The following is a 27,521-nucleotide window of genomic DNA, read 5'->3' as shown; positions in this document are numbered from 1 at the left end:
GACTATTGTGTCTGGAGTATTTTAGAAAGAAAGGTTGGCACTAAGGAATACCAAAATGTCGATCATCTCAAGTTAGCGCTTTGCCGGGAAATCTAAACTTATTCTAAATTTTGAGGCTATTTCCGACATTGTTTGCTTTCATTCAATAAAATTAAAAAAATGTAAGTGGACTGAATTTTGGGACTTCTGACGGAATTCAGCCCAGAAAGAAGTACTTCAAATTTGGTGAAAATCGGTTCAGATATTGCTTGAGCTGTTACATGCGTAATATACACTCCACAACATGGATCATTGGTACCAGACATTAGATACAGCTTGAAAATACTTCCGCCACATTTTATCGAGATCGGTTTAGATTACTTTCGCTATGCATCTTCATCCGATTTTACGGTTATTGTCCACCATATATGTAATATCAGCCCAAATTGAATAGATTTTTCATATTCAACCGAATTTTTCCATGTCGTGAAACTCGGTCCGGTATATTTATTGCCTCAATAAATAGTTTATAATATTATCCTAATCGAAGTCATATCATGCACTATAGAGCAATATTATTTGGTTCTAGAGGTACAAAAGCCCCAAATTTGTTGAAAATCGATTCAGAGTTAAATATAATTTCCAAATAGTCGCTACTCTAAAGCCATGATACGCATTCAAATAAGGTTCATACTTCTTCACATAAATTCCCAATATAAAAATTTTTTTGTTGCGGGAGCTCTTCTAAATACCCATAGTGGTGTAGGGTATCACATAGTCGGCCCCACCCGACTTTTGAACTTTCCTTATTGGTTTTATCATGAATTCGTCATTGGGAGTATGCACTTACCAAGCTTCCACCAAGAGTTGTCATAATTAATTGTGCTGAAATTTTGCCAGGGTTGGGGAAAGTACCTCGCCTAAAAATAAAACACATTTTGTTTTCTGATTTTTTCAAGTTAATTGTTTCTTGTTTTTTATTGATTCCATAATTTTACATTCTGCTTTGCCAAGAAAAATTGGTAATACACATTTTATTTGATTTGGCTTTCGATTTCCATAAATTCATTTGTTAATTTTCTGTTTTTCACAATTAGAGAGATAGAGATTTGGAGTAGAATAATCCTGGTGCTCAATAAACTGCATTTATTTTCTTTAGGTGTGAATATGAATAATTTCCTTTATTTTGTCAATATTTGGTTTTTTAATCTTTTGTTTTTGTTTTTTTGTGAATGGTTAAAATAGCCAATGTCTTATTCGATTATAAGCAAAATAATGTTGATTATTTTAATTGTTGTTGTTATTATTATTATTATTATGGACTTATACACATAAAATATTTGTTATATAAAATTTGTTGTTTTTGTTTTAGTTTTTTTCAAATACGGAGGGTCATTTATTTCGGTTTTTATTTTGGAGGTTTAATTCTTTTTGTTTTGTAATTTCTTAGTTTTCTTAGAGACTAGTCAATGAATAGTTTAATAAGAGGTTAACAATTTTCATGTGTGGCGAATTGAAGATTCTTAAAATAAAAATTAATAATTTAAATAAAATAATTTCAGAATTATAAAAATTAAAGACAAGTTTCCGTAAAACGAAGGAATTTAAAAATCGATAAAAATTTGAACATCGATTTTTTTCATTCGTCCTACCAAAACATGTCAAATTTAGCCATTCGTTTTTTTGTATTTTTTTCCAATAAAAAAAAAATGCAAAAATTTACATTTGAAGTTAAGTTAAAAATATTGGAATTTTTGTTTTGTTTTTTTTTTTTTTTTTTTTTTTTTGGGAACGGAAGAGATATGTAACTTATTCTAAAATGTAGAATTAATATTAAAATCTAATGTTCTTTGTCGTATCGCATTTATCATCACCAATGTCATTTTAATGAGGTTTTCTTGTGGGTGAAACGACGCCGTTGTGCGTTTCAAGTTTTAAAAATATTTTCATAATTTTGTTGTTTGAAAGGTACTTAAGTTGCGTCTTCTTGTTTTTTATATTTTCATAATTCTTTTTTTTTTCAAAGTGAATAAAATGTACTCTGTTTTCTTTTGTTTTTACTGAATCTCATTTCTATGCTACGCTTATAAGTTAGAATAGTAACTTTTAATCCTTTAATTGGATAGAGTTTTGTGGTTAGTATATAACCAGAAAGCTTTTCATGTTTTTTCCATTTTGTTTTTATTTGGGCTTAATTTAATCATAAATCACAAACGAGACTTGTCACAAAACTTATCCACTAACTTTGTCGAGTCTAGAGAAAAAGCATAAACTTTGGAAAATAAAAACAAAAACGGGGGGATAAAGGCACAAAGCTTTGAAATCTCTCAAAGTTGTGGCCTTATCTCTGGCGCTACAAAAAACTGGCCTTAAACGCCAAAACAAGGAAAAATAAGAAAAATAAATAACATAACTTTAAGGGGGGCATATTTCCCCAAAAGAAAGCTTTACTCTTACAGACCAACAAACTATATACTACTATAATTTGGTTAAAAGTTTTAAAAAACTAACTTAAAAAAAGAAATAAGTTGTCATTTCAATTTCGTACTGGGGGAGAAGGGATGGAAGTTTGAGGAAAGGCTGGGGCAAGGAAGCCCTAAGTATTTTTTATTTCTTTTATTTTTGTATAAAGCTAGCTAAGCGAATGCTCTACAGTAATCAGCCTATGTGCCAAACGAAAATAAACTCCTTAAAAGCTTTTCAAGCTTCTATGTTTAACTAACCGCAAAAGGAGCTTTTTTTACATACCCTTAACAATACAAAACTAAGGACTCTTAAGGTTTTTTTTTTTGGTGTGTTTGCCTTCTCTTTGGCTGAACGAAAATTATTCAACCCGATGCCAGCAAACGAAAAAAAAAAACCAAAATTCTACCAAAAAACAATGTTTGTGCGTGTGTTCACCTTAAAAGCTTCATAGCAATTCGTTGCGTGTGTAAAAACTTTCCCATACCATTAACTTCTTGATATCGGGCACATCTATAACCTTCAATTCATCCGTTATATTAAGGCACTGTAATTGGCGTTTCTCCACAGCTGCCTCCGACACCGGCTTCCAGATGTCCGGATGATCGGGATCATAGTTGGGATCACCATGGGCAGCAAAATGGGTCCACATGCCAACCAAACGTTCGATGCATTTGTACTCTTTGGTGTGTTTCTTAAGTTTACGCGCTACCGAGTTGTAGAAGAGATAGGACAGATCGTCGCCGTGACAGGTGCCGCGTACCTTTTTGCCACAGCTGATGATGCGCAAATGATTGAAGTGTTTCGAATCGAAATCGAAACGATACAAATAGGTGGGAGCTTTGGCATGTTCCATACGAGAGAGTACGGTACGATAGATGGGAAACCAAAAGTATTCGTGCGAGACCATCTGAAAGGAAAAGGGGGAGATGGTAGAATTAAATAAGGGTTGGTATTACAAAAAAAATTATATATATATAAATTTGAGGTACTTCAATTTCGATATAAAAATTTATAGGAAAATGTGGTTAACAGCTGAAATGTCTAAGGTCGGAATTAAATGTTTGTTGCTCTAAAACAGAAAAATATCTGAAATACTAATTTCCTCAATAATGCCAATAATTGGAGGATACCGATACCTTTAAGAAAATTGGCGAAATTGTATTGAGAACTTTTTTGGACAGAAATCGCGACTGTATTATGCTAAAAAAAACCTTAAATAAGGAGGAACCCTAAAAGGCTCTACCAAAAACTGATAGAACTGGAATTATCCAATTGGCAAATGATTATGGAGGCACACCTGACTTTTTAGGATATTTACAAATTAATGGAACTGTATTTTTTATTTATTTATCTGTTTTTTTAATTTTTTTTTTGGAAAAAAAAGTTTTCCACTTAAAATACCAAAATACATGGATCTATTTGTAAATTTATATATTTGTTAATCCCTTTTGGCCAGTACAAAATACTTTTAGGCTTAGATAGTTTTAACAAAACCATAATTCCATTTTTCTAATTGGGCGCCATGTAACCAGGAACTAGGTACTACCTTTATTTATTTATTTATTTATTTATTTATTTATTTATTTATTATTATTTTTTTTTTTTTTTTTTTTGAATCAGGATGTCTTAGCTCCGACCTTAATGTATGGACTTATAATGGGAAAGTGTACAGCAATAACAAGTCCCCAGAAGATCCAAAATCATTTTTAGGCGTTAGTGCAGTTAATGTGTGAATTCTTGAGTCTTATGGCGTGCTATTAAAGCTTATGAAGTATCTATAAAACGGGTCCATGGTGGAAATTTTTTTAATTTTATTTGTATGCTTAGCAGCGTAAGACTTGGGACCTAGGAAGAGCCCGTCCGAATTTTAAAGCATTATTTGTCTTGTGGTCTTCTAGACATACTAATTTTAAGGATGACCAGTATATGAAGAAATATCTGAGAAACCAACATGAACTCAACATCTCTTGAACATATTTTCAAAAATTAAGTCCTTAAATAGATTTCTGAGGGTCCTCAAAGGTACAATACAATTCAGGACACTTTACAGATATCAATTCTTTCGATAGCATTTCGTTATTGAAAGACCTTCTAAGGGACTTATCGTTTTATGGTGCTTCTGTGGATAAAATATCCTTTAGGGGATTCCCTGGAAAAAAAATTTTTGATATTTTTTCGGTCGGTTTTTCAATCGTTAAACGATTTTCGAGAGTATTCCACAGAGATAATACTTCCTGAAAGTGTTGTAAAAATTTACATCAGAACTAAAAATGAAATTTAAACGTGGAGTGTTCTTCATTCGGCAAAAGATTTTTTGAGAGTATTCCGCAGATGGAATGCTTCCTGAAATTGTTAAAAAATGGGATACCTTATTATAGACACGTTACAGATATAAATTAATTCAAAAGTCTATTTTTTATAGAAGACTTTCTAGAGGTCTCTCTCGTTCTATGAAGCTCCATGTGGTTAAAAAGAAGCCTTATAGGGGATCCTCTAGAGAGTAAATTAAAAATAGCTCTCTGGAGGGTTTCCTGTCGTTAAACGATTTTTACGTGTATTCCGCAGGTTAAATACTACCAGAAAGTGTTGTATATGTAGGATACCTTAATACAGTTTTTTTTTTTTTTTTTTTTTTTTTTTTTTTTTTGGAGGCCCTTTATAGAGAAAAAAAATTCGATAGTTCTCTTTGAGGGTTCTTCAATCCGTAAACGATTTTTAGGGCATTCCCAAATGGAATATTCAAATAAAATTATTGTAAATATGGGATACCTTATTATAGGTTTCTTTAAATGTTAGATTTTTTTTAAGTTTAGTCAACCTTTGAGAGCCAAAAATCTACTTCAGAACTCAAAGCGAAATTTGAACCTTCAACTTACCAATAAATATTCATGTAGGGTTTCAATACTTGGAAAATTATCACCATAATATGTTGTGCGCAGCTGATAGCCATATTCCTTGCACAACTCACTATCCCGATCCATATTCAATTCCAGGGGCACAACATAACGGCAATCGTTAAGTTCATTTAGCAATTTCGGCTTATTTTTGGTATCTGAAAACAAAAATACACAAATTTTTATGAAATATTCTCAACGTCAATAACTTATCCCCCTCCAACTTACCGGCATAGAGTAGCAGACCCTCATTGGAAACACCACCAATAATCATGGGGATATTATTACTCCAAGCATTGCGCATCATTTCAATGGGCTTGGTGGGCACTACACAATGATCAGTGACATAGGGTTCAATAACCGGACCGAAAGAGAATCCAATACGTTCCCGTTTCTCCTCATCAGTACACAAGTCTTCATTGGCCTTGACAATGTCGGCACCCTTGGCATTTTTCAAGAATTCAAAAACGTCTTTTTCATTGTTTTCTCCCGTATAGCCAGCGGTTACAGCCAAACGATATGGCCAATTACGTTGGGGTGTCTGAGCCCATGGGGACAAGACCGTACCCGACATACATATGGCCTTGTGGAAGAGGCCTCTGGTCTGTTCCGTCAACATCATGTAATGGACCGAGGCACCACCAGCACTATCACCAAACAGGGTAATATTATTTGGATCACCACCGAAACGTAAGCAGTTGGCCTTGACCCATCGCAGAGCCATTACTTGATCCTTGAGGCCTGCATTGCCGGGCACATCAAATTCCGGCTCCTGCATGCAGAGGAAACCAAAGGGTCCAACTCTATAGGTGATGGAAATGATAACAACATCTTCGCGCAACAAATAATCTGGACTGTAGAGATCGCGTGAAGCCTCGCCGAATTGAAAGCCACCACCGTAAATCCACACCATGACCGGCATGGGTTTTATGGGTTCAAGCTAGAAATTTAGAAAACCGAAAAATTATAAAAAAATGTTTTATAATTAAGAAGTTGTTGCGACTTACATTTTTAGTGTACACATTAAGATATAGGCAATCCTCCGAACCATCTGTCATTTGAAAAACAAAATGCTTTTGCAATGGCTTGGGTCCCGTAGAGGTACAGCTGCGCACCTCAGTCCAGGGCTCTGGTGGCTGGGGTGCCTTATAACGCAACTCACCCAATGGTGGTTTGGCAAAGGGTATCTTTTCAAAGGAGAAATAGGCATCACCATAAATCGATTTGCGTTTTACTCCCTTAACTGGCCCATAAATGGTGGAAACAATTGTCTTTTCTTTGCTGCGATAGCGACGCTGTTGAACTTTGAAGTCGACCATTCTGAAAGAAGAGAAAATATATAAAAATATAAGAAATGTTGATTGGAAATGCAATATTCGTAAAGACTAGGGGATAATACGGATTGTTATAAAAAAATAAATTATTTGCTGGATAAAAAAATCGATTCGGTTTGAATGAGGTCAGAATAAATGAAAAATCAATTGTGAAGTATACAAGTTTAAATCAAGGTTATTTTATGGTATTTCAACAACTGAGGTTTTTGCCAAGTTAACCGCCTCTATGAACATTTATTTGGAATTGACAGTCCACTGGTTTAACTTAACCCGATAAGCTGTAGCCGAGATAGAAAATTCCTATAAAATATCATATCGAACCAGAAACTAAACTACCAAAAATGTCTAACTGCCATAAAAATATTTAAAAAAGAGATTCATTCTCAATTTGTAGTTTTCAATTGCAAACGAAATACCCCCACTTCAAAGAACTTACATCGATATTTTATTTTATTTTTCCAATGCATTAGCATGTAAACAATCGCCCATCATAGCCAAAGTTTTATTCGTGGAAGAGACCACAACATTTGGTCCGGTTTCCCATTCATAAAGTTTTTTCTTTTTTTTTTTGTTTTTGTTTTCGGGAAAAATTTGCAAACTAAACAAAAATCATTTGCAGCTGTTGTGGTATTAAGGTTATTCATGAAATGTTTTGCCGTTTCCCAAAAATGGCATTTCTGTGTTCAATGACAAATTCACACATCACACACAAACAAATATACATACACATAGATATTCACCAAGGAATATCGCATAGAAGCTTCAAGTGATGGCAGCTGATAGTCTGACAGTCAGCGAGTCAGTTTGTCGGGGAAAATGATTTCAATTATTACAAGTAATAAATTTGAACAATAATGGCAGAGAATGAAATTCCGCCACTAATGTCAGTTTATTGGTTCATTGAACGAGGTTGGATGGGGAAGTTTTCGCAAAAAGAACATGAACTATTAATTTATTTCTAAAACTAATTAAGAATTAGAAAATTGCAGCTAAAATGTTATTTAGCAAAATTCAGAAATTTTGAATATGGATCGCAGCTGGTACTTGGCTGAGTTTTTGAAAGGGCCCCACTAAAGCAGAGCCATATTTGCTCATTTCCACTGGGGAGCGAATCTTTCTCTCGAACAGGATTGCTCGAAGAGTGGGAGTTTTTTATATCCTACACCACATAGTGGTAAGGATATTATGTCTTTGTATGGGTTTGTAACATGGAGAAGGAAGCGAGATAGGCCCATAGTTTTGAGAATGTTCATAGAATCACTTTCTGAGTCGATTTACGTATGTCAGTCTGTCCATGTATTTTTTAAACAAAATGCAGTTCGCATTTATTATCCAATTGAAATGAAATTTTGCAAACAATATTTGTTTGGCCCAAGAACAAACCCTGTTAAAATTAGTGATAATCGCACGAGATTTAGATATAGCTCCCATATATCTTCAACCGATTTCGGGTTAATTGTGTACCAAATGGCTAATCGAAGTCGAAATGATCTGTATTTGGCAAGTAAAAAAATTTAGAAAATCAGTTCAGATATAGGTATAGCTTCCATATATATGTTTCATCCGACATGGGGTTTTAAGTTCCTCACATGCGTAATATGCACTCCAGAAGAGTGATATTTGGTACCGGACACCAGATACTGCTCGAAAATATCCCCATCAAAATTTTTTTTTGAGTTTGTTCATATTAGGATATTGCTCCCAAATATATTTTTACCCCATATCAGGTTTATTGTGCACAAAATGGACTTAATTTTGGCATTTCCGAGTGAACTTATTCTATAAACTAGTAATTCAAATTTGGTGTAAATCGGTTCAGATATAGCTATAGCTCCTATATATATGTATTATTCGATTTGGGGTTTAAAGTCCCTCACAAGCGTAATATGCATTCGACAACAATGATATTTGATACCAAATATCTAATAGTGCTCGGAAATACCTCTGCCAAATTTTATCAAGATCGGTTCAGATTGGGATATAGGTCCCATATATATCCTCAACCGATTTCGGGTTAATTGTGCATCAAATAGCCAATATCAGTCCAAATGACCTGAATTTTGGCATATCCAACCGCATTTAGTCTAGAAGCAAGTACGTCAAATTTAGTGAAAATCGGTTCAGATATAGCTATAGATTCCATATATATGTTTCATCCGGTGTGGTGTTTAAGTCCCTAAAATTCGGTAACCAATATCTTTAACCGATTTCGGGTTAATTATGCACGAAATGACTAATAAATGTCAAAAAGTCCTGAATTTAGGTACATCCGACGAATTCAGTATAGAAGCAAGCACATTAAATTGGTGAAAATCGGTTAAGATATAGCTACAGCTTCCATATAAATGTGTCAACCGATTTGGTGTTTAAGTCCCTCAAATTCGTAGTATCCATCCGTAGTATATCTTATAAAGCTCGGAAATATCTCTGCCAAATTTTACCGAGAACTACTAAGATTTGGATATAGCTCCCATATATATAACCTTAATCCCATTTCATGTTTATTGTTCAAATAATGGCTAATATCAGCCCAAATGGAGTGAACGTATGGGACGTACAACTCGGCTCTGATATATACTTTTTTAATATAATCCTTAATATAATCCTTCCCCAGCACCTTTTAAGTATAACTTTTCCAAAACGTACAATTTGGTACTGTTATTTATTGTCAGTTACTTCTAAAATTTCAAAACATCATAAAAGTATTTCATTTTCAAAATACGACGCTCCACACCATTTTTTTTTTTTTTTTTGAAAAACTTTCGAGTCGACCCTCGCAAATTGTGCTGATCACCAGCAATGGCATTTCAATTGCAATGAGTGGGCTGTTGAATGCCGAAGCTGAAAATTGTTTGTTTAGCTAAACAACTAAAAGCGGCAGACAAAATCGAAATAACCGACATAAAAATGACATCAATCCAAGTTGAAAACATGAGATATGGCTTCTAATCGCACCGCGCTGTTGAATTTATGTCCAAACCTAGCCGGGCAAATAAATTGAAATCTCTATCGTTTTGTTGATACTACTGCTGTTGTTGTTGTTGCTATTGTTGAGTTGCCTTATGGAAATTGAATATTTCATTTAAATAAAATTAAATGAATATCTTTGTCTGTTCATCACAACTAGCATTTGGATACGAAACGTGCAGATTATCTGAAAGTCTGCTTGAGAGGGAAGGTATACTGTGACGTATGAGCGAACATGTTTATGTGTGCGTGTGTGTGTTTGGACAAATTTTATGCATAATAATGAAAATGACACTTGGGATTATAGATTAAGGCGATTAAAATTTATGATAGTTTCAAAAAAAAAAATGATAAGTTATTTTTCTGCTGATTTCAAAAAGGGAATCAGGATGTATTAAGCCATGACAAAACATAATAATTTTGCAATGAGAAGAGGGCTTGAGGATTTTAAACGTCTGTTTTCATGAAATAGATATTTGCATCCACTGAAAATAATCCGTCATGATAGGTTGGGTAAGTGGCATTGGCATAAGTCCAATGTCAGCAAATGCAGTTGAATGGCAGGATGAGAGACAGAGGGGATGAACACTAATTTCGTCAACACAACATAATTGTTTATAAAGAAATACCTTTCATAGATAATATGCATTTGTAATTGTAAATAAATTATTTATTGTAGCAACATAAATTTATTTATTATTATTTGGGCCAAACAAAGCCACATTTTGAAACAAATTATAAAAAAAAGTTCCGTTTATAACTGTATTTGTGCATTAAATAAAGCTAGAAAATGTATAATTCACTAAATGTACCAAAATAGTTATTGTCAGAAAAAACCAAAATTTATTTATTTATTTAGTTTTTTTTTTTTGTTTTGGAATACAGGTAGCCCGAATATACTGTAAAATTTCAGATATTTAAAAAAAGATCAAAATAAATTAAATATAAAGCTTTTTTAATCCTCCTATAAAATTATTCAAATAACGTTTTGGTAATATTATTTCGTTATCAATTTACAGTCCATTCCCCTGTGACATTGAATTGAGAATTTTAGTCCAAATATTATACCCCCGTACAATTCTTGCCCATTTCAAAAAACACAGTATTTTGCCTAACGCTACCTCAAAACAAGTTTACCCCAAAATCGAACTTTGAAATTTCCAAAACCATTTGCTAATAGAAATAAACTAGTTTCCCATACCGTTTGTTTCTTCAGTAATTTCGGCTGTTGAAATGGAACGAAGCTTTGGCTGGCATGACTAATGCTGTGTGAATAAACTTTACAGTTTCGTCAAATGATTAATGAAGCAAACAGCATTAGAATAGACAAAGCGTGATTTAATGATTATGTATATTGTGTGAATATATTAATCTGGTTAACAAAAGAATGATTTATATGTGGACGTTGGAAATAATGCCCAGAATCCCCTATGGTTTCGAAGGGAATAAACTGGCTCCTAATTTTCTAAGACTTACAATGAAGATTGAATATATCACAGTATATCAAAAGATGGGCCTATAATAATAATGTTATCTCAATAAGTGTTAGGACCCATTATGTTAGTGGTATATGCTATATGTGGCTAGGTTATATCGAGGGACGAATCCACCATTTGGAACGAATTTGGAAATTAAAAAATACCCTCTTGGAACGAATTATGAAATTTTCAAAAAAATAAAATCCATAAAAAAATCTGTTAAAATCTTAAAAATGCCGAATATCGGAAGGTGCCGATATATGGGGGATATACGATATTGTGGACCTATATAGACAAATCAATTTCTGGGGATAAAACTCACAAAAATTTGCAAAATTGCAGATAATTCCGTTGAAAATGTGGCCAAAGTTATAAAAATATGGAATATCGGGAGTTGCTGTTATACAGGGGCTCGTGGTCCATTCTCTTTCAGGGGGTAAAGTACTCACAAGGAACTCCTTCTGTAGAATTTCAGACAATTCCGTTAAAAAATGTGGCTAAAATCATCAAAATACCGTATATCGGGGGTTCCGTTACATGGCATACATAGGCAATTCTCTTTCAGGGAACTCCTTGTGTAGAATTTCATACAATTCCATTGAAAATGTGGCTAAAATCATCAAAATACCGGATATTGGGGGTACCGTTATGTGGAGGCTATAGGATATCCTAGGCCGCTATAGATAATTCACTTCAAGGGGGTAAATTCCTTGTGTAGAATTTCAGACAATGCCATTAACAAATGTAGCTAAAAACATCAAAATATCGAATATCGGACGGACAGGGCTAAATCGTCTCGAATTTTACGCTGATCAAGAATACATATATACTTTGTTGGGTCTAAAATTATTATTTCGATGAGTTACAAACGGAATGACGAACTTAATATAAAATCCGTTAGAGATTCTGTTAACATCTTATACGAAGTCGTGGAACTGCATAGGCAAATTTTGTCATAAGCCATGAACCTATATAGAAATTTCTATTCCAGGGATAAAGTGCTTAGAAAGAACTTCTAATACGGATTTTTAGACAATTTCATTGAAAAATGTAGATCTCATGAAATCATCAAAATACCGATATAAGATATCGTAGTTCTACGTAGACAATACTCTTCCAGGGGGTAAAGTTCTCAAAGGAGCTTCTTTTGTTAATTTTCAGACTATCGTCAAAATACCGAATATAGGGGGTACCGTTGTATGGGGGTAAACGATATTGTGGGCTGATATAGCCCATCTTCCAACTTGACCTGCCTGCAAAATATGACAAAATTTTAGCTTCATATCTTTATTCGTTTTAACTCTAGCGTGATTACAACAGACGGACGGATGGACAGGGCTAAATCGTCTTAGAATTTTATGCTTATTAAGAATATATGTACTTTGTTATGGCTAAAATTATTATTTCGATGAGTTACAAACGGAATGACGAGCTTAATATACCCTCCACACTATGTATGGAGGGTAAAAAAGAAACACAAGCAGAAAGTTTGAAAGTTAGGGGCGGCCGAAATTGTAATACCTAGATAGGTACTTAGAAAAAATATTTCAATAAGTGCTAGGGCCCAATATGTGTAATAGTTTATTTCGAGGGGATAGAAGCAAACAATAACAAGTTAAAAAGTATCAGTCGGCATTGCCGCCAGAGATATACCCTCAGCCTATGTTCGATTATCAAAATAAATTTTGACTAGTGTTCAGGTTATTCAAACGTTTGACCCTCTATGGAAGAATGGGCCAATATTGCCCATTTCCTATCGGACCCAAAATATGATATGTGCCAAGTCTAAATGGAATCGGATGTTAATTTGGCGATTTATGAGCTTCATGGGTACTCAAAATTTCAATATTTTGTGGGGGAGGTACTTAATGGAGTGGACCGATATTTTCCATTTTCACACCTGTCCTAGCACTGACGCAAATATTAGGATTCGCAAAGTCGGAGCAAATTCGGATTAGCCTTTCTCTTTCTGCCCAAAGAATATATTTTTTGAACATTTCGACCTTTTGTGGGGGAGGTACCAGAAGGAGTTGACCGATATTGTTCATCTTAACACCAGACCTTGGGTTAATATAAATATTGGTATGTGTGAAATTTGAAGACAATCGGACTCTTACATAACTTTTCATGAGAGTTGTAATTATTCAAAATTTTGACCATTTGTGGGGGAGGTACTTGATGGAGTGGACCGATATTGCCCATTTTCACACCTGACCTAGCACTGACGCAAATATTAGGATTTGCAAAGTTGGAGCAAATTCGGATTATCCTTTCTCTTCCTGTGCAACAAATATATTTTTTGAAAATTTCGACCTTTTGTGGGGGAGGTACCAGAAGGAGTGGACCGATATTGCCCATCTCCGAACTCGATCTAAGTTTGACAAAAATATTACGTTGTAGCCAATTTGGACCAAATCGGATACTCCCTTCGAGAGTTATCGTGCGCACCAGCCAGGCAGACAGACAGACGGACGGACGGACATCGCTAGATCGACTCCAAATGTTCTGAAACGGATTTGGTCCAAAGAGACCTAGGGTCTAAAACCGTTATTTCGACTAGGCACGTTTTGGCCGTATCAAATGATATATACCCTCTGTAGCCTTATGGCTGAGGGTATAAAAAATATATAAGCCCACCAAGTATGGGACAAGTGTACTCTTCGGGGTTTTCCACACGAAAATTGTGAATACAAATTCATGTTGTAGGCCAGTTGAAGATTTTCAAATTCTGGTCTTTAAAACATTGTAGAAAATATAACCCAAGTTTCTTTTGGTAAGTTCATCCAAGAGGCTAATTCGGGCTAACAAAATTCAAACGTTGTTGGATTTTAAATTTGTAAATGTATTAATTTCCTAAATTGGACATACTTTTGGAAAAAAAGTGTTATTTAACAGCAAAAGAGGCCGACCCTCTAGGCCCTATAAAATTATTTCATAGGATTTTTGGTTTAACTCTAATTTTGTAAAAACTGTGCATTTTTTCTTTTTTTCTTATTGATTGCGGGAAAGTATTTTTTTCTTAGAGGTCGCAATCGGGTACTCGCATATTTCACCCAAAAGCCCGGGTCCAAAACCCGGGTTAAACCTAGATATATATAACTACATATAGTATCATTTACATTGTAATGAAAATACCTATCCAACAAGTGGTCAAATGATGGTGTTATTTAAAACGTTTCGGTTAAAGCAATGCCCTGAAAGTAAAAAAAGAAATAGACCCAATTTTGGAAGTCTAAATTATAGTTGACACAACAACCTTTTAAAATATGTGTTATTATCTTTCTTGGATCAAGAGATATGGGTCTTTGAACGATGCCAATTATCGCCACTTGTTCGGTAGGTATTTTCATTAACTTTAAAATTATACCTAAATTGTCCAGATCGGTTTAGTAGGCCCGGGTCTTGGACTAGACACTTTTTTGAAAAAAAAATTCTTTTCGCGTACCCTTTCGTATCGTCATAGAGATTTGTTTTTAATTTACTGTCATATATTTTACTCTGCCACAATTGCTGTCTCTTATTTCACAATCGGAAAATATAATAAGAATTTGACAATATCATGGCTTTTATTTTCAATACCCATTATTTGAACGATGCCAATGTCTTTGAACGATGCCAATTATCGCCACTTGTTCGGTAGGTATTTTCATTAACTTTAAAATTATACCTAAATTGTCCAGATCGGTTTAGTAGGGCCGGGCCTTGGACTAGACACTTTTTTAAAAAAAAATTTTTTTTCGCGTACCCTTTCGTATCGTCATAGAGATTTGTTTTTAATTTACTGTCATATATTTTACTCTGCCACAATTGCTGTCTCTTATTTCACAATCGGAAAATATAATAAGAATTTGACAATATCATGGCTTTTAATTTCAATACCCATTATTTTTGTTGCTCACAATGGCTTCTCAGCAAAACCCCATTATTTGCTTTGGAATATAAAAGAATTTGGCAAAATTATTCTATCAAATTCACGTGTATCGATGATTCTTCTAGTCTTAAATTCGTTACGATTTCCCCTCGATGTGTGTGTGTGATTTTTTTTTCATTGATTGATTTATTTTAAGAAGATTTCAGAACGTTTTGTGTCGGGTTTCTTTCTTTTGTAGTTTTGTTTGCTTCGTTTCGTTGATGCTCAAATAACATTATTGGCTCACAGGCAAAAGATTTGCCAAACAAACAGTCGTTGGTGTTTTTCGGCTGGGCAAAGCTATGAAATAGCAAAGCTATGGGTCTGTTAATGGCGGGTTGTCGGCGAGATGGCGATGACGATATTGTTATTTTATTTATAGATTGATTATTTTTATTTCGATTATCTGTGACTCTATTTTATGAACTGAGTGACGGCAAAGCTGTTTGTTATCGCCATTCGCGCTGTCCATTGTCTTTTGCACTCCCTTCCTTTCTACCTGCTGCAAGAAATCTATGCCATTGGCAGAGATGGTGGGATGGATGCAAATGAAATGGTGTTGTCGTCATTTTTTGGCTACAAATCAAAAATTAACATATTATATAGATTTGTCTTTCACCGCTGTGTCTTGGGGTGTACCGTCTACTAGTGATTGAGTGGCAAAAGCTTTTAAAAAGAAAGGAAATTGATCTTAAAATGTTTCGTTACATCCCAATACCTCAAATGTGCTCGTGTTCATTTGACCATCTAATACCGTGACTATGAACAATGGCGTATGCCATTCAGCCGAGTAGATACTTATTAATCAAGAATCGAGTGACTAATAAACGAATATGCTGTTAAGTTCGTGATAAGAGGAACACATTTGATGGCAAACAAATTACTGCAGAATGTTTTAAGGGGGAGCGAATATTTTAAGAAAATTTGGTAGGAAATTTTTACTTGGTAATGAGGTTTGATTAACAAAACTAGGCAAATGTAAATAGGGGATGTTTGTTTGATGATTAGATAGATGATTCCAAGAAATGCTTTTAGATATTTTCCTTTTCATGAAATAAACAAATTTTAGAAAAAGAAAAACATGGAGATTTTCCATAATGTACGTGCTGTAGACTTTAGAATATTTAAAAATTTAATAACATTCCCCTCGCGGAAATGAAGTCATGATATTGGTTGCGGTTAGCAAACATTGGCAATCTGTCCGAAAAACACAAGTCTCTGTATGAAGTTAAGCCAATGGGAGAACAATCTAGATTTAAGCAAACAATTTAGAACTCAGACATATGGCTACAGAGGGTACAGGGTGAGATGAAAAAACTGCAACTAACTTCAGACTGCTGTCATTTCCTAGCCACTCGTCCGACAGCTGTTAAATTTATTCCAGTGACAGCACATTATATTGTTTACAAGCGTACAAAAACATTTTGGTAAGAATTTTCCAGAAAAAAAAGATATGCGTGATGGAATTCAAGCGTGATAGTGTGATTTCTTTATATTTGTTTGGAAAACCACAAGTTGCTATGGTTAGATCACTCCAGCATTTAAATGTGAATAAATCGTTTGTGTCTCGTAACATCGTTCGTTACCATAATACTGGTAGCATAGCCCGACGTCCAGGAAATGGATGGAAGAAAACAGCAACATCAGCAGAAATTGTTCGAAATGTAAAGAATGATCGTCGCAGTGGCCGAAAATTGCTCGTGAACTGAACATACCGCAATATTCCATTCGCAAAATGTTGAAAATGAGCTCGGGGTAAAGCCATTGAAATTCCAAGGAGTGCAAGAATTTACACCGCAATAGAAAGAAAATCGACTCAAAAGAGCTAAAGAGTTGCTTCGCTTGGCCGAAAGTGGTGAACTACCGAATTTTGAGAAAATATTCGTTGTCCAACAGTTTGTAAACAAACAGAATGATCATGTTTACTTGCCAAAGAGGACAGCTGATAATGTGCACCTTCGGTTGGCCACCAGAACCAAAGCGCTGGCCATGATGATGGTGAGGGGCATCATAACAGCCGATGGTCGCTCTCCGCTCGTATTAAGCGGGATCAGAATAAACGCCGAATATTATCGCGAAAATATTCTGGAGGGTGTATTAAAGCCTTGGGCACGCAAACATTTTGGCCGCAGACCTTGGAAATTCCAACAGGACTTAGCACCATCGCACTCAGCAGGCGCCACCCAAGAATAGTTACAAAATGAGGTTCATCGCTTCATTTCCAGCGCACAATGGCCACCAAAATCTCAGGATACCAATCCCTTGGACTATTGTGTGTGGAGTATTTTAGAAAGCAATGTTGGCACTAAAAAAACCAAAGTGCTGATCACCTCAAGCAAGCGCTTCGCCGGGAATGGGCCAAAATTCCGCAGGGGAACATTCGAGCAGCATGTGACGGATTCATGGGCCGTTTGAAGTCTATAATTCGTGCCAATGGTGAATAATTTGAACAAATCTAAACTTATTCTAAAATTTTATGCTATTTCCCACATTTTTTGCTTCCTTTCAATAAAATTAAAAAAAAAAAATAAAAATTATGGTGTTTGCCTTTTTTTTTTTTTTTTTGAACTTTACGTTCGTCATTTATTCTTGATCGGCGGAAAATCCTAAGACAATTTAGCCCTCTCCGTCCGAACATATATACGTCAATCCGTCTGTTCATCTGTTGTTATCATTCTAAGGTCAAAACGAATAAAGATAGGAAGCTAGAATTTTGCAACGATCTGTCGAGAGGTCGAGTTCGAAGATGAGCTATGCCCGCATAGCCTCCATATAACGGTACCCCCGATATTTGGTATTTTGATTTCTGGAAATCCATGAAAGGAGTTCCTTCTGAGAACTTTACCCCCTGAAAGAGTATTCTCTATGTTGGTCCACGATATCGTAGAATCCCCATATAATGGTACCTCTCCATATTCGGTATTTTGATGATTGTACCTACATTCTTCAATGGAATTGTTTAAAAATCCAAACTGGAAGTTCTTGCTAAGCACTATGTCTATTTGGGTCCACGATATCGTATAGCCCACAACGGTACCCTCCGATATTCGATATTTTAACGATTTTATGCACATTATTTATCGGAAGTTCTTTTTAATTTCGTATTTAAATTCGTAATGGCTACTACAGCCTATGATAAAAAATTGTGTATTCAGGCCCACGTTTTCGTATAAACTGCTAAATATAAACATTTTCTCTACATAATGTTGGAGGGTATTTAACGTTCGGCCTTGTTTTCCTATAGCTTTTAAAAAATCCCCCTTTATAAGACAACGACAACATTTACCCCGACAACAAGGTATATTCAGTGCCTGTCTATCAGATACCAAAGCTATTAACCTTATCATATCTCCATATTTTTACAATAAGCCCTTTGTACATACAAAATGGCCAATTATGTTCAGTTTAGATAAACTCTCCATTTTAGATAAAAAAAAAACGCACAACTAAAATCACCGACAAAAAATCAACCATTGTTATCGTCAGTACACAAATATTTGATGTACTTTTTGGCATGACACCAAACTTTTCCTTCTTTTTTGTAAGTGAGTCATTTTGATTTATAATTTTCAATTTGCGTAGACAATGACATTTTTAAATGATTATAATTTTAAAAATATATATATTTTGTTAAGAGAAAATAATTCAGACTTTTAAGCAGGTGATAAATCTTGCTAAATTTTTGGTAAACAATGAAATATTTCATTGATGAACATCTGTAAAAATGGACTTTAAATCAATTACACCCATGCCTCAGGGCACATCAAATGTGAAGCTAATAATATTCTTGGGTGGGAGATTTTCTGGCAATATATTATATAAGTCCTACGTCAGCTTCACTGGCTACTTTATTGGCTATTGTGTCCTCTTTTTTTCGTCATTCTTACAAAAGACCATCCTATTGTCCACAAATGCATTTTAATAAGCCATATTTGGCAAATTGTAAATATCTCCGCTAAAATTGACTACCCACCTAAATTAGCACGAATGGTGGAACCATTCGAACTAAATTTAGAACATAGCCTAATTTACGGCATGTACTGGTTCAACATTGTCGGCGGAATGCGGCAATTTTAATTAACTCACTATTTTTTAAATTAGTTAATTCGTTTTTCCAACGAACTGTTTATGGCAAAAAAACAACACAACAACAACACTGTGACAACAGCAACAACTCTTGGTATAATTAGTTTCCAAGCTTAATAAATTGACAGTGATGAACAAATTACCATTTGTTTATACGAACAAATAAAAATTAATTTATTAAATAAATTCACGTCCATAATGATTATTATTGTCACAGATCGAAAAATGGCATTAAATTTTCAGAGCAACATTTAAATGAGGGGAACGATAAGAAAAACACAACCAGAAAAACGCCAAGGGGAAATTATCAACATAATTAAAATATTCCACTCGGGGTCTAACAACAAATTATTGCAATTGTGATTTTTATTATTATGGAGCATTCAGTGGTAGTCTGTCAATCAACCAGTCAGGGCTTATCAGCCGAGCATTTGGTGGCATTCGATTAATACAAGTAGGGGGCAGGTGGCAGCTGATAGCAGCTGCCAATTAGCATCGTCTTCTCTGCTGGGCCTAGGAGAACGCACGTGTGTGTCTGAGTGTGTGTGCATTGGTGTGGTCTGATGATAAGTCATTGTTAATCACAAATTTGGAAATTTAGTACGGAATCTTGGTGATTATTTGGAATGGGCACACGTATGGTATGGCATATTCTTCGAATAGTTCAAGGTCAAACCACAATTGATGAAGACCATGTGTGGTGTGGATTTTTATAACAACTTATCTCTGCGACTTGATTGTTTTATGATTATGGCTCCTTTGGGGGATTTTGGTATTAGAATGTTGGCATGGGGGGATATGTCACTCAATAAATTGTTTAGAGGTCAAGAAATATATAGTAAATTAAGAAATTGTATCGGAAAATAAATAAAAATATTTTAAAATAAACTGTTGGAAAATTTTGAAGAATTTTATTTAAAATTTATATTTTGGCATTTACGATCGACCGGAGAGTAGCAATAAAATTCAATATTCAAAATATTATCATCCTTTTGCAACATCATGAAATCTTGATCTGCCCCCATGTATAATGAATATATTCTAGATCGGCAAACCATTCTGAACTGCAAAAATTCTAATTTGATTTTATTTTGACAATTTCTCGGGTCGCATGTTTATTGAAATTCAGATCAAAGAATATAACATTAAATGAAATTTTGAAATGTATTACTAACATATGTAATATGCCCGGGATAACTGGTATGAGAATAAGATCTCAGTAGTACGATTTTCTCACTCATTTTTGGAGTTACCCACAAAAATCGATAGCATTGAAATGCATATAATTTCGATAATTAACAAAATATTTCGGGCTGTTAGTGACCAAAATAAAGTAGTCGTTAAGTGCTACTGATAGCAACAGTGTTGTCAACTTTTATTTAGACAATTAATTCATAATTTTGTGATTTAATTTTACCAATATTTGTCAGTAACTCAAAACAAGTAAGCAAAGGCTACAGTCGAGCGGGGCCGACCGTTGAATACCCTACAACACTATAATAAATGATACAGTTTATATAGGCGAGATACTCGAAAGAATTCCACAAGATATTGTGCCAAATAATAAAAGAAAACCATCAGGTTTCGTTCTCTAATTTTCGAATAATAGCAACTTAAACTAATTTGCTCATTTCCAATTTGGCTTTTGCAATGTCCGGTAACCCCCATTCAAATGTGCGTGAGGATCGGTTGATAATTACGACCTGCTGACAATTTTGCAGTTTTTTGGTCCATTTCAACCCCTAAATATATGGCGATCATCTCCAAAAAGAGTAGGCTTCTATTCTAACCCTCATCTTATCCCCATGCAAAATTTCGTAAGGATCGGGCCATAAATGCGATCTGTATATGATATCCTGATATCCTAACTACTTAGTTTTGTTAGCTGTAGAAATATTACCAAACGTTTAATTCAAAATGAAAATATGCCAAAAATATGACAAAATTGAAAAAATATGAGAAAATTTTAAAAAATCAATATTTTCATCTTCATAGACATATTTTATGCGATTTTTTAGACGTTTTTTCTTTCCTGCCAAGAGGCCATTCTGAATTAATGAGAACTGTCGAAATCAGTTCAGCCGTTCTCGACATACAAGAGATCTTTCAAGCATATCTTCTTTGATAGACATATATATCGCACATATTTCGCTATATATCCGATTTGTTGGATGTTAACATCAATGTAAAGGTCAGAAGTAACCTTGTCATGGCTTTGTGATTTCGCCGGTATTTAAAATATTCGTGGTTTAATGAAAAATTTTGAATTTTTTCAACACAAAAGATATGGTATATTTTACACGCTAAATATTATCCGATGACCACCCAAATTGGTAGGCTTCTTCCCCGCCCTAAACTCTAGCTACATGCGAAATTCCGCGTCGATTGGTCTATAATTGCGACCTGTATAGCTACTGCAAAATCCGACATTTTTTCAGTATTTGGTCCATTTCAACCCCTAAATATTATGCGATCATCTCCAAAAGAAATAGGGTTCTATTCTGACCTAAGACCCTCCTCCATTCTAAATTTCGTGAAGATCGGACCATAATTGCGACCTGTAGAGTGATTACAAATTAACATGGACAGACGGACAGACGGACAGACGGACGGACGGACATACATAGCTAGATCGACTCAGCTCGGCGCGCTAGGAAGATCCATATATACTTTCCTATATGGGAAACCAATATTTCGAGGTGTTACATAAATTTTGGCCCAATCAAACTTATAATACCCCCAACACATAGTGTTGTAGGGTATAAAAATGATTTGGAGAATCCCACTACAAGTCCGCTTAGATTTATCGATATCTCGAAATATGCAGTTTTTTTTTTTTTTGATTTTAAGCAAAACTTTCAAGCCACGCTTCCGATTCACAGTGAGAACAACAATACGGAGTGAGATAAAAAAACTGCAACCAACTTCAGACTGCTGTCATTTCAAAGCCACTCGTCCGAAAGCTGTTAAAACAGCTCCTTATATTCTTTACAAGCGTACAAAAGCATTTTGGTGAGAATTTTCCAGAAAAAAAAGTTATTCGTGATGGAATTCAAGCGTGATTTCTTTATATTTAGCTGGAAAACCACAAGTGGCTATCGTTAGAGCACTCCAGCATTTAAATGTAAATAAATCTTTTGTGTCTCGTACCATCGCTTGTTACCGTGATTCTGGTAGCGTAGCTCGACGTCAAGGAAGTGGAGGTAGAAAACAGCAACATCAGCAGAAATAGTTCGAAAAGTAAAGAAGAGACTTGATCGAAACCCACGACGCAGAGGCCGAAATATGGCTTGTGAGCTGAACATATCGCAATACTCGATTCGACGAATATTGAAAAATGAGCACGGGTTAAAGCCATTGAAATGCCAAATAGTGCAAGAACTTACATCGCAACAGAAAGAAAAAAGACTCAAAAGAGCTAAAGAGTTGCTTCGCTAGGCCGTAAGTGGTGAACTGCCGAATTTGCTTTTCTCAGATGAGAAAACGTTCGTTGTCCAGAAGAGGTCAGCTGAAAATGTGCACCTTCGGTTGGCCACCAGAACTCAAGCGCCGACCGTGGTGATTTTGTGGGCCGCTATGACAGCCGATGGTTGCTCTCCGCCCGTATAAATCGACCGCGGCATCAGAATAAATGTTGAATATTATCGCAAAAATATTCTGGAGGGTGTATTAAAGCCTTGGGCACGCAAACATTTTGGCCGCAGACCTTGGACATTCCAACAGGACTCAGCACCATCGCACTTAGCACGCGCCACCCATGAATGGTTACAAAATGAGGTTACTCCCTAAATTTCCAGCGCACAATGCCTTCCAAAAATCTCCGTATACCAATCCGTTGGACTATTGTGTCTGGAGTATTTTGGAAAACAAATTTGGGAATAAAAAATATCAAAGTGTCGATCACCTTAAGCAAGCGCTTCGGTGGGCCAAAATACCGCAGAAAAACATTCGGGCAGCGTGTGACGTTTAATGGGCGTTTGAAGGCCATAATTCATGCCAAAGGTGACCTATTCGAACAAATCTAAAAGTATTCTAAAATTTGATGCTATCTTCGAATTTTGTTGTTTTCATTCTATAAAATTTAAAAAAAAATTATTGCGTTTGCAGTTTTTGAATTTTGAAGGCGGATTTCGAATAAAGAAAGACAGATACTATCGATCTAGTCATGCCTTAAGTCCCTCAGGGTGAGTAAGGCTCTTTCTAATCCGAAGAGGCCATATAAAAGTCGACCAAGGCGATCGGCCGAGAATATCGCTGCCGTACGAGCCAGTGTTGAGAGGTCCCCAAGAACATCCCAAAAACGCCGTTCTCAGCAGTTGGGCATGGCTCGGTCCACTTTACAATGGATTATTCACATTGATTTGCATTTGTTCCCGTACAAAATTCAATTGACGCAAAGAATGTTGCCTGCGGACAAGCCTCGTCGATTGGAATGGGCCCAAAGGTCCGTTGAATATGGGCAACCCTGTATCAAACCTATCGCCTACTAAATGTCTAATATCCTATTGAAACCCATCCAAAGCATCTAGTAGTTTCATATATTGATCACTGCTGCAGTTGCGGAAACGAAGAGGTGAAAATGGTGTAACACATCATCGGGAGTTGCTCTACGCTCATACAACGTAGACTGAACACATAGGTGGCTCGTTGCTACACAACCTCGTCCAGACAACAAAAATGGTATAAATTTGTTAATTCGTCAGAAAGTATGAAGGCGAAACAATATTGGGCAGCCAGGTCTAAAATCCCATTAACTAGCATAGTATGATGAGCAAAGGAGTTATGGCCTCAATTAGCTCCGCCACACATGTTCTTCAAACTATATTCAATTATTATGAAGTAATGCTTAGTTTTTTTTGGGTTTATTTATATAGTCGATTTATTCTTGTCATTTTCAAATTACTTGCATTTTGCTGAATAATGTTTTGATGTATTTGGACAATCCTAGAAGAAACCACATGCCATTACCACAACTACATCAATATGATTTAAATTAGTTCCTTCTCATATCAGAAGACATTGTATGTATGTATGTAGTTTGTGCCTACCACAAAATGTGTTGGCCACTTGTAAAACACCAAAAAAAAAAATATAATAAATATTATAATTAAACGATTGCTGTCATTAGACAAATTAAGTAATAGAATAAATATTAGCCCACTGATAACACAAGTTTCCACCGTTCATTCACACTCACAATTCCCATTCAAAGTGAATTTGTACGAAACGAAAATTTTTATTGACCCAATTTTGGTTGGATCTCGTGTTGCTGATACGATTTTATTGACTATCGCCACCACCCTCTTTTGGCGGTTTGTTTATTGCACCTGTGCGCAAGATATACAAACAAAAATTTCAATTTCGAAATGGGAATTCTAAAGCGAGTGGAGAAGTGTTGATTTTCTTTAGTCTGAGAGTAGCATCGATGTTTGCTGTGAATAACGCATATATCCAAGGGAATTTTCAGGAAATATGTGTTGTAAAACAAATATTACCTAAAATTAAAGAGAGGAGTATTAAGAGATGCATTTTTAGGTGCAATAATGGCGAAGGTAATGGTGAAATTGTCATTTGCGGTATATTTTTAATCCTAATGGAATTTGATAATGTGTAAATATTATATTAAGAACCTGTGATATAAGTAATTGTAATTTGGAGAAATTTTATGAATCATTCCTATAAATGTTGACCTATTTTTTCCAGAAAATGAATGGAAATAAAATATATGGATGAAATTTTTGGCCTATATGTTTCTTTCTTATATAAAGTAATAGCAAAAGATTATACTATTCTCTTTTTTTTGTCAAAAAAAAAAAAAAAAAATCTGTACCAAAATGGTATTCTCTGTCTACCTCTAATTCATATTTTTATTTTTTTTTTTTTTTTTTGGAAAACTACATTTTACTAATACATTTCCATCCACTATCAACATTTTTTTGTTTATCTGCCAAGAAGCAAAACCTTCAGACTATGTATTTGTATAAAAGTTTTATGGGCTGATGATGAATGTTTAGAGTCTAGATTGTTTTGATTATTCTAAATCCGCATAGTTTTTATGGCCCGCAATTTTTCGCATGTTTATATGTTGTTTGGCAAAAAAAAAAAAAAAAAAAAAAAAAAAAAACATTTTTTGCTATAATTAAAAGTGAAATGTTATTCTTGGTATTGGGCATCATGAAACAACAATTTCCGCAAGAATATTTGTCACGAGAAAAAAATAAACGAAAACATGACAAAAACAGCTGTTCGAATAACCTCAGTCATGTACATACCCACAAGTGTGTGTATTGGGGTGTAACGAAAATTATATTGGTTTTATTAAAATATGATTTTGAGGCATCAAATTCCTCTCTCAAAGCAAAACCAATGAAAGTAAAAAATAAGTCTTATCTGGTCGAAAACAAAAAAGCTAACGAATTGGTCGAAGCTAGCCGGAACGAACTCCCTTCCGAAGAACATCAGACGTCAGCCTGGGACGTTGAAATAAAAAAATTAATATCTCATTCAAGAACAAATGAGTTATTGTCAGTTTTAATGCCCCCAACACACGCCTTCCGAAAGAAAGAGGTGCACTTCCGGAAACTAACAGACTTAGGACTCTGGGAATGGTTCAATTGTGTCGAGGAACATTTTTAAACAAAGAGATAACAGCCTTCATTTCAAGAAGTTGGAAATTTTCCTGAAAATTGACTAGTGCCCTTCAACTTCAAACGATCGCAAATATCGCGGAAACTAACAGACTTAGGACTCTGGGAATGGGTCCATTGTGTCGAGGAACATTTTTTACACTAAAAACAGTTATGATATTAGTTGCATTTTATTTAAACAAAGTGATAACAGCCTTCATTTCAAGAAGTTGGAAAGTTTCCTGATAATTGGCTAGTGCCCTTCAAACCTGTCCTAAATGAGTCAGTAACTTGTATTTACAATATTCGATATTTGAGTCCAAATTAACGGTAATTTTTCGTTTCTGATTTTAAGAGAATTCAAAACCTTCCTGCAGAAGATTTCCTGGTGAGGTTCATTATCTAGCGATATCTCCTTATATTCGGGGTATCAAAGGTCTCAGCTTCAATTTTCAACGGGATTGATCTACATCTTAAAATTTGGGTTGTTCGAATTTTTTCAATATTAGTTGGTCTCATGTAGGGGTGAAGGCCGACTCTTGATGTTTTGAAGTAGTCGATTTAGCCATGCCCGTCAACCTGTCTGTCTGTCCGTCTGTGATAATCACTCTAGTTTCCGTTACATTTTACTCCGAGGTGTTTTAGGTTTGCAGGACTTTTTTAAATGGGCTTTTGGGTGTTTTAGTCACAATTTCAAACCGAATTTGCTGAAAATTGGAGGTAAGTGTTCCCATCGTTGTAATAAACTGTGTATATAGGTCCAAGTTTTTGGAATAAACCCTATATAACTATATCCCCAGCTATTCGGCATTTTGGTGATGTGCGTCCCATTTGTTTTTTTCGAAAATGTTTCAAATTTCGTATTTGAAGTTCGCAATAGTTACAATCTAGCTATAACATAACATTTTCTGTACAGATCCACGCCTTCGCATGGCCCCCATATATCGGTCCCTCACAATATTCGGTATTTTGAGGAGTTCAGCTAAATTTTTTAACAAAATTATCCCAAACTTGGTATTTGGAGTTCATAATAGGCACCACTTTCTCTGACAGATAATTGGCTGTAGAGGTACCCGGTTTCGTATAAGCATATAGCGGTACCTTAAGTTTTTCGGTATTTTGATGATGTCACACTTTTCACCGAAATTGTTTCAAATTTGGTATTTAGAGTTGGTAATGGGTATCACCTACACTGACAGAAAATTGCATGTGCAGATCGACCTCTTTGTTTAGCTACCATATTACTGACAGAAAATTACCTATACATATCCATACCTTAGTATAGCCCTTATATAGCGGTACTTCCCAATATTCGGTATTTTGATGGTATTACTAACAATTTTAAGCAGGATTATATATTATGGTGTTATGAGTTCGTAAACGACACCACCTACTCTGACAGGGAGTTAGCTGCAAAGGTCCACGTTTTCTTAAAGCCCCATATAATTGTAGCACCTGATATTCGAAATTTTTTAAATTATAGAGGCATATTTTAACGAATTTTTTTACATTTGGAAATTAGAATACCAATCCTGCGTCCCAAAAAATGATTATTGGTCCGCTTATCTGTAGCAAATCCATATAAAGCCATTTAAAAAAATCACTATTTTAAAAATATATGAAGAAAATACCGAATTTTCCTTAAAAAATTAGCTAGTATGAATCTGAGATATACTCGTATCGCCTAATTTTTTTAATAAAGAAAGTTCAAAACTTTAAAAGAACTATATTTTTCAAAAAACAGAGCACACATCGGATATAGACCAAACTTCGTAGGGTAA

At 34.9% G+C, this 27,521-nt stretch overlaps 1 protein-coding gene across 1 annotated transcript in view; it reads right to left on the bottom strand.

Annotated features, from left to right (window-relative positions):
- Positions 1 to 1,352: 1,352 nt before the first annotated feature.
- LOC101897334 (esterase B1) overlaps positions 1,353 to 27,521 on the bottom strand; it is a 28,532-nt gene continuing 2,363 nt past the window's right edge. The window contains exons 2-5 of the mRNA XM_005178639.4: positions 6,347 to 6,659; positions 5,568 to 6,279; positions 5,322 to 5,497; positions 1,353 to 3,352 (exon numbers count right to left, since the gene is read on the bottom strand). Of these exons, the coding sequence (XP_005178696.1) occupies positions 2,891 to 3,352; positions 5,322 to 5,497; positions 5,568 to 6,279; positions 6,347 to 6,659 (1,663 nt within the window). The 3' untranslated portion in view covers positions 1,353 to 2,890. The remainder of the gene's footprint in view (positions 3,353 to 5,321; positions 5,498 to 5,567; positions 6,280 to 6,346; positions 6,660 to 27,521) is intronic.

The sequence above is a fragment of the Musca domestica genome, unplaced genomic scaffold (assembly GCF_030504385.1).
Source record: "Musca domestica strain aabys unplaced genomic scaffold, Musca_domestica.polishedcontigs.V.1.1 12, whole genome shotgun sequence".
NCBI classification, from domain to species: domain Eukaryota; kingdom Metazoa; phylum Arthropoda; class Insecta; order Diptera; family Muscidae; genus Musca; species Musca domestica.
This window is presented reverse-complemented; position numbering and strand designations above follow the sequence as displayed.